The sequence below is a fragment of the Bidens hawaiensis genome, unplaced genomic scaffold (assembly GCF_021521415.1).
Source record: "Bidens hawaiensis isolate Kalapana, Puna unplaced genomic scaffold, B.hawaiensis_p1.1 tig00013810_1, whole genome shotgun sequence".
Taxonomy (NCBI): domain Eukaryota; kingdom Viridiplantae; phylum Streptophyta; class Magnoliopsida; order Asterales; family Asteraceae; genus Bidens; species Bidens hawaiensis.
In genome coordinates, this window is record NW_027492181.1 from 251,335 (window position 1) to 260,044 (window position 8,710).

The window sequence follows — 8,710 nt, forward strand, 5'->3', positions numbered from 1 at the left end:
CATTGAAAAAACGTGCAAACATAAAGGACTAGTTTTGTCATTTTGTCTTTATATTAATATTGTTATTAATATTATTTTTTAAAGTTTATCAAGTTTATGTTTTAAAATTTTAAATTTTCTACATTATGCCATGTAAAGTCATTTTTTTTTGTAAGTTTATGTATTTCAATACTTTGTTTGCATGTGAATACGAATTGCAATTAAAAATCATGTTGATATATAAAAAATATATTAAAAATAACTTTTCGTTTGAAATTATATATGTTTTTACTTGATTTCTATATTTTTCGCATGTGTCGTATGCGGGTCAGTAACATATTATATAATATATTTTGTAGTTTCAAATGTTATATGCTTATTCAACTATTTCTATATTTCCACTCGTGACGCACGCGGGACAATAACCTAGTTACTCACTAAACCCAAAATAACCCTAACCAAAATGATGGTTCATAATTTACGGCTTATAATTTATTGTGACCCAAAATAAAAATAATGTCTCCCAAGTATTTTTTTTTTTAATAAATTTTAAATGTCAAAACCTCTTAGAGTATTCGTATTTTTGTAATGATAAAAAATAGAAACTAGTACAAACAAATAATAATCTGATGGGCTCACCGCTCCCCCATGGGAAAGAGGCGTCGAATGACGATTTTTAATTAGCTTTTAGTGATTATTTAATTCTTTTCTAAAAGTGATAGTATAGCAAATCGCAACACCTTTTTCTCGAGTTACTTTTTTAATAGATATGACTAGAGGCATTTTCTACAAAGGAAAATTGTAAATTGAATATTTATATATTATTTACTTGTTTTTGTTATTTTTCTTGTTATTTCAAAGCAATTATCATAAACCTTATCAGTGAAACCTAAGGAGCCGGTGTATGTCGACCCTTGATAAGCCAAATTATCCTAAACACCAACATCCAGCTTGAACCTTTTTTTTAGCTCGACTATACAAAAGTTCATCAACATAATAGTTGAAACGGACATAAAAAAATCTTAGACCTCAAACGAAAAACTTTTAGTTTCACCATAACATTCGATGACCTCCTCTCATCATGACCTCCAAATATCAACGTGAATAACCACAATTTACATGGTTGGTTTAAAGCTCGTACCATCAATTGAACTAAACTGTCAAACCGTACAAATCTCAAAGTATACGAACTAACCTACAAGCTCAATAGCAAAACAAATTTTTTTGAGCGAGCTCGAATAACTCGTTAACAGCTTGGCTCATTTATACTCTAAGCGGCTAGTTTTTATCCCCATCTAAAATGATTTGACTAAACATTCGATCTTAATTTAAAACCCTAATAATTTTCCAAATTCTAGAACAATATCACCCCGGTTGAACCCAAAAAACGGTCAAAGGTGGCTGCCGATTGACCATTCTACCCTTGACGACTTATAATTTTTATTATTATTCATTCACGTTTAACAAACACACTCATCTCTCATTCATTCCAGTATTCTCTCATCATTCAGGTACACACACACACACACTTCAAATCAATCAATCATTTTCAATCAATCTCAATTTCCTATCCACACACACCGGAATCAATCAATCGATCGATCGATTCATTTCTTATGATTTTGAGTCGTCAGATCTGTATTTTGGCGCCTATTTGACGACTGATTTTGTTAATTTTGCAGTGAAATTTGTTTTGTTTTACAGCGATGGTGTTCTACAGGAGCGTTTCGCTTCTTTCGAAGCTTAGAAATCGCGTTGTAAGTTATTGTTATCTGATTTGATTTTTAATTTCGCACTTGTAGTTGTTATATTGATTGATAGTAGTTGATTTTAGGTAATTAGGTATTGATTGATGGTTGATACAGGAATTGAAATGGTACACAATGTAGTTTTGATTTCAAATCATTTGATTAATAAACTACTGAGAAGTTATTTATTTGATTTCAGTTTTTTTAAATTGGCCTTTAAAAAAAATATAGTATGCAGTTTATTGAGAGCAGTAGTAGCAGGTTATTTAGTAAGTACTAATTTGTGGCTGATATGTATCTTATGATTTTAAATAGTTTAGAATCCACTGCAATTTGTAATGAGGATTGATTATATGTTAGATATACAGTGTGCAATTGTGAGCGGTAGCACGTTATTTAGTGAATGATTGTTTTTAGGCATTTAGTTAGGGTATTAATTTGGTGGCTGATAAATATGTTATGGTTTGATGATTTATGTTTGTGTTTTTGTAACAGGTTCAACAGCCTAGTTTGACCAGTTCAGTAAGGTGGCTGCAAATCCAGACCTCCTCTGACCTTGTAAGTTGTCTTAGTTATACCATTCTATGAAATTATAAAATACTATTAACCTTATGTATACAGCAAAGGTTACAAAGTTTTAATTGCTGGATTTATGGACTTTTTAGTTCAGGCTTATTGACCACAAAAGCCAAATCCTGGCTATTTGCTAAAAAAAACCAATAGACTAAGATTTCATAGTGTTTGAGTATACAACTTTAAGTGGGTCAATAATGCTTGATAACTTTTTCTATAAGATGCCATGTGTAATAAAAGTGGACATGCATGAGTGTATGTTCTTATGTTGATAGTTGATTATGTTCTAGAAACTGTTTTCTTCAAGCAATAAAGAAAGTCTACAAATTAAGTTACTGCATTAGTCAATTGACGACCAGACATATATAATCACCTATGCACCATACATGTTGGATGTGGTCATGGAAAGCATGTTAGAGGATAATTAAAAAAAAACCTTTTTCTGGTTTAACTGTAAATGTTTAAGCATTTATATAGCACCTTCGAACTGAAGCAGAAATGTAGTCCGTTACAGTAAATTTAGCATGCTTCTGGTTTAACAAGTAAAAAACTCATGTAGCATATTGTATACCTGGCATGTGCTCATATTCTGGAAAGTGGAAACTGATATATGAGATGTGATGGTATATATAAGGGCTTTCCTTTGATAGCGTATAAATTGCTAGATGTGTTGTTCTAACTCAAAAGTTAATATCTTTTTTTTTTATATTTAGATTTCCAAAACTTTTTGACATGCTGACGAGGCTTGTTACAGGTGGTAGCCTATAGAGTATAGAGCACAAACTTTTTTTTTACTTCTTTACGTGGTTTACACAGAAAACATGGGACAGTGAAAAGAATAACGCAACACTAGTTTGAAAAAGCCATTGCATAAGAGGCTATAATCTAACATTTATGCAAGTTAATGTTCCTTTAAAAAGCAATTTTTGTTGACTATATGATATGACTGCAATATCGAGTACCTATGAAACAAAAAAAGAAAGAAACAAATAAATAACTATGCTTAAAATGCCAAAGAATTAACCTATGTGCAGAATACTATTTCCTTTCTAGTTTTCATTTTATGTATTCACTTACAACTGAAGATTCATTGCCCTGCTAGTGTATACTCCAACTTGTCCAATAGAGATTTATCAAGCACATTGATACGCACATGTTATATTTATATTCTATTCTTAATTCTTCAATTTGAGAATTTGGTTTCGATGCCTTAATACGTTTAGTTCAATGTAGGATCTTCATTCTCAGCTTAAGGAATTGATTCCAGAACAGCAGGTACATTTCCCACATATATGCTTATTGGTGTCAATCTTGATTATATTTGTTATTAACGATTTCAATCTTGTGCAGGAGCGCCTAAAAAAGATCAAATCAGAATATGGAAAAGTTCAGTTGGGTAACATTACTGTTGATATGGTAAATAAACTTCTTTTGTGTTTTTTTTTCCAGTTTTTGGTTGTTTTCAATATTTACTTATGCTTTTATGCTTTTGTTACACCTTTGAAGGTAATTGGTGGCATGCGAGGGATGACAGGTCTGCTTTGGGAAACGTCGTTACTTGACCCAGATGAGGTATAAACTCAGGTCCAGTGTGGGAATTGCTGCAACTTTTTAAAATGCAAAATATATATAATGGGTTTCTTTTTTTTATTAATTAGGGAATTCGCTTCCGGGGTCTATCTATACCCGAATGCCAGAAGGTATTACCAGCAGCAAAGCCTGGTGGTGAGCCATTGCCTGAGGGTCTTCTTTGGCTTCTTTTGACCGGAAAGGTAGACAGCTATCCATATATTATCCTTATTATTATTATTATTATTGTTAGTAATATTTTTATTATCATTAAATGTTTGTGGAGATCCGGATTCTGTGGTAACTTTTTGTGTTTGCTAACTGCTAGCTATATATGTATATGTATGCATGCATGCATGCATGTATATATATGTGCATGTATATGTATTTGTCTGTGTACATATACATATATGCGTATGCATATGCAGGGTTTGGAATTCGGATCTCTTGAAAACTCCAAAAGATCTAAGGACTTCAAGAGCTCCTAACAACTAATCATTGTATCTCTTTATTATATATATGTATATATATGTGCATGTAATATAATTTGAGGGTAGTTTTGTCGTTTATTATATGTAATTTTGTAATTACACATATGTAATCACAAGTTCACATAAGTTCACATATTTTAGAGCTGAGGGTCTCTCTGGAAGCCACCTCTTTATCCATGTGGATAGAGGTAAGGTGTGCCTACATCCCACCCTCCCCAGACCCTACTTATAGCTATGCTATTGGTGGGACTTCACTGGGTATGATTGATTGAAATTTATGTAATCATAAAGTTACATATAATAAATGACAAACTACCATCAAATGACATTAAATATATTCAATAAATTATTGGTTGTTAAGAGTTCTTAAAGTTCTTGAATAATCGGGAAGTTCTGAAATGATCCTAATCCTATATATGTATATCTGTTTATGTATATGCATATACAGACCATTTTTATTTATGCTTTGACCTAATTTTCTTTATGACCATTTTTCTCAAAATAAGGTACCAACTAAAGAACAAGTGGATGCTTTATCAAAGGACCTTCGCAGTCGCGCCACTATTCCAGGTCAACTTCAGTCCTAGTTTAAACCTATTTAGCATTTACTATAACCAGGTGTATTTTTTTTTTCATTTGTTGTTGCAGATCATGTGTACAAAGCAATCGACGCCTTACCTGTTACAGCTCATCCAATGACTCGGTTTACAACTGGTGTTATGGCTCTTCAGGTTCATTTGAAACTTTACCTGTTAAATTGCAAGTTGTTCAGAGAATTATGATCAATCGTTTAACATAATACGGTTATCTATGGAACCCACTTAACATTTTTAACTACTCTTTCTTGTTTCAGGTACAAAGTGAATTTTCAAAAGCCTATGAGAAAGGAATCCATAAATCCAAGTGAGTATTTTTGGGATATCAATTTATAAGTTATATTTTTGAATAATTGAAATGTTGACTTTACTTATTATAGATACTGGGAGCCGACATACGAGGACTCACTTTCATTGATTGCTCAAGTGCCAGCTGTTGCTGCATACGTCTACCGCAGGTATCCATATCTTTGTTTTTAGTTAAATATTCATGCTGTTCTGTACCAAGTCTGAATTCACTTCAATTATATTTTATAGGATGTATAAAAATGGAGAAAGAATACCAATGGATGACTCACTAGATTATGGTGCAAATTTTGCACACATGCTTGGATTTGATGGTCCTGAAATGCAAGAGCTTATGAGGCTTTATGTCACCATCCACAGGTGAGATTATGTGTTTGTAATATTTGAGCGTACGTTTAAACAAAATTTAAAATATTTTTTTACCTGGTTTATGAATTGTTGCAGTGACCACGAAGGTGGAAATGTCAGTGCACATACTGGTCATCTTGTAAGCTTTTAAACCCCTTCCTCACTTTTATTATTATTATTATTATTATTATTATTATTATTATTATTTAAGTTCTTGTTTATATATATTATATAACTATTTTTTATGGCTTGTTTAGGTTGCTAGCGCACTTTCGGATCCATATCTTTCATTTGCTGCTGCGTTAAATGGTCTAGCTGGACCGCTTCATGGGCTGGCTAATCAGGTGTACTTTTGCTGTCACTAACTTTTTTTTATGAGTAAATAACACTTTAGTCCCTGTCGTTTGGCCAGAATGACTAGGCTTGTAAACGGATCGAACGGACATGAAACTTTAACCGAAGAAACGATCGAACGGTTCACGAATCTAAACAAACGAACATATTTAAACATAGATTACTGGGATAAAACTAGTTAAAGCAATGTGAAGAACAATGTGTTGGGCCTAAAAAGTTATTAAATGTTTACGAACGAACTTAACCAACGTAACCCAACGAACATAAATATATGTAAACAAACAAACATAAACAAATTAAAATTAATGAACATTCAAGAACATAAATGAGCAAAGACATGTGTTCAAGTTCGTTCGTTAAATTAAATAAACAAAACTTTTTTGTTTATATTCGTTCGTTTATTTAAATAAATGAACTTTCCACTGAATGGTTCATGAACTTATTGTTTTAAAAGGGTTATTTTTGGGCAAACCACAAGGACTAAAACTGTAAATTACTTTTTTTTAACTTGTATAATTAAATTTCTTTATGTAAATTTTTGTACTGTGCAGGAAGTTCTGTTGTGGATAAAGTCGGTGGTTGATGAATGCGGAGAGAACATAACCACAGATCAACTGAAGGAGTATGTCTGGAAAACCTTAAATAGTGGCAAGGTAATGTTATAAATTATAAGTATTTTTTTCTTTAATTGCGCCAATATTTCTGTTCATATTAACATATGTTTATAAATTTTCATCAATTCTGAAACGCAGGTTGTTCCTGGATTTGGACACGGTGTTCTACGAAAAACCGATCCCAGATATATGTGTCAACGCGAATTTGCATTGAAACATTTGCCTAACGATCCTCTGTTCCAGCTGGTTAGTGCATAACAACTTTTCGTTCTTATTATTATTTCTAGGCTACGTTTCTCTGACTGTTTATTCTTTTTGTTTTTTGTTATTTTTTAGGTTTCAAAGCTTTATGATGTGGTGCCTCCAATACTAACAGAACTTGGAAAGGTAAGTTGTTTTTATATTATTTCTGATCTCGCAAATTTATGGTCAATGACATGACCTCTTTTAATGTAAAATAATTTATTATAAATGCCATTAACTAAAACTTGAGTTCCATTAATTTTTATTTGGAATTGTTCTTGTAGGTGAAAAACCCTTGGCCTAATGTTGATGCTCATAGCGGTGTGTTGCTCAACTACTATGGTTTGACCGAAGCAAGGTATGCATTATATATTCTTATTAAATATTAATTGTGGATTTCTAATGAAAAGAAATCACGAAAGTAACTATTTTTGTGAATGTGTTGAAAACATTAAGACCATGTCAAAACAGTTTCACGCATATAGCCATGAAACTACATGAACCTTTGGTCGCATATTGGCCTTTACTTTCCTAAATCCTATTCAACTGGTTTAAGTCATTACTGGTGGGTAGGCATGTAAACGATCCAAACGAAAATGAACGGCCGTGTTCATTCGTTTAACTTTAACAGAATAAACGATCGAACATGAACTTAAATGGACAGAGTTTTCTTGTCTGTGTTCGTTCCTATTACCAGCATGTTCATGTTCGCTTGTTAATAACATAAATGAATGGTTCATGAGCAAACATAATTGAGCTAATATTAAAAGTTTAAAACTAAATTTTATTGGGTAATATTTTAATTTTTAAAACTAGACTAAGTTGTAATGGGTCTAAAAACATTAAATGAATATATTAACGTATGTAAAAGAAAGAATATGTTCATCTTCGTACGTTAACTATATGAGCAAAAAGTTTTGTTCATGTTCATTCGTGCATTAAATAAGCGAACTTCGCGCCAAACGGTTTATGAACTGTTCACTTAATGTTCGGTTCTTTTAGAGGCCTATTGGTGGTATTACACGTGATATTCTTAGTCTTGCATCTATTGGCTAAATGAGTGATTTGTTTATGACATTTTGTATATACACATGTATAACATATCCAAGTAAATGATTATTTTATAATTTTTTAATACAAGAATAATATTTTATAACATTTTGATTATTTGAACTTTTCACACGTTTCAGATATTTCACCGTTCTCTTTGGTGTGTCGAGGGCAATTGGAATCTGTTCTCAGGTTAGCCAATTAATTTTAATGTATTTAGTTTTTATATATTATATGCAAATGTCTTAAATAAAATTTTTGCCATCAATTTTTATTTCAGCTCATATGGGATCGAGCTCTCGGGTTACCATTGGAGAGGCCAAAAAGTGTTACAATGGAATGGCTTGAACAACACTGCAAGAAGTCTGCATAACTTTATAAACACAAAAGATCCAAATTTTCAATTTTTTTACAAAAAGTTAAGTAATAATAATGGCTTGTAGATACGCGGTAGTCGTATGAAAAGCAGTGGCACTAGAATTTGGACAGAGCAGCCAGCGAGTTTGTGTATTTGACAATTGTTTTGGTTACGTGGCTGGTTATGTGTTTTACTGTTTGTGTGATCGGTTGATTATTGGTTTTGTTTTGGAATGTTCCATTTTGGCGAGGCTGGATTCTGGCATTCTTGTGTTTATGGTTGAACAAATTAGAAGACTTGAAAGTGGTTTAATATGATTTAAAATGCTTACAATGTTCTAAATCATTTTATCTAAAGTAAAATAATAATATTTAAAACAAACAACACTTTGGCGTTGCAGTAACGGTTTGTTATCATAATAGAAGTAAACATAAAAAATAATTTCGTTATTGGCTAGGTTCGTTACGGTACTAAAACTAAA

At 31.9% G+C, this 8,710-nt stretch overlaps 1 protein-coding gene across 1 annotated transcript; it reads left to right on the top strand.

Moving 5' to 3' along the window:
* Positions 1-1,561: 1,561 nt before the first annotated feature.
* LOC143545075 (citrate synthase, mitochondrial-like) lies at positions 1,562-8,279 on the top strand. The gene is made up of 19 exons (XM_077037023.1): positions 1,562-1,736; positions 2,223-2,285; positions 3,534-3,575; positions 3,651-3,716; positions 3,807-3,872; positions 3,959-4,072; positions 4,867-4,930; positions 5,009-5,091; positions 5,214-5,263; positions 5,337-5,414; positions 5,494-5,622; positions 5,707-5,749; positions 5,868-5,954; positions 6,516-6,617; positions 6,717-6,824; positions 6,915-6,965; positions 7,106-7,179; positions 8,012-8,063; positions 8,152-8,279. Exons 1-19 carry the CDS (start codon positions 1,686-1,688, stop codon positions 8,242-8,244), a joined length of 1,416 nt encoding a protein of 471 aa, XP_076893138.1. The 5' UTR covers positions 1,562-1,685; the 3' UTR covers positions 8,245-8,279.
* Positions 8,280-8,710: the final 431 nt, after the last annotated feature.

Bases quoted from the DNA above. Each gene is read 5' to 3' on its own strand.
- LOC143545075 (XM_077037023.1), top strand. From the start codon at position 1,686: ATGGTGTTCTACAGGAGCGTTTCGCTTCTTTCGAAGCTTAGAAATCGC. The intron at 4,073-4,866 runs GTAGACAGCTAT...TCTCAAAATAAG, and splicing joins GGCTTCTTTTGACCGGAAAG to GTACCAACTAAAGAACAAGT. The intron at 8,064-8,151 runs GTTAGCCAATTA...TTTTTATTTCAG, and splicing joins CAATTGGAATCTGTTCTCAG to CTCATATGGGATCGAGCTCT.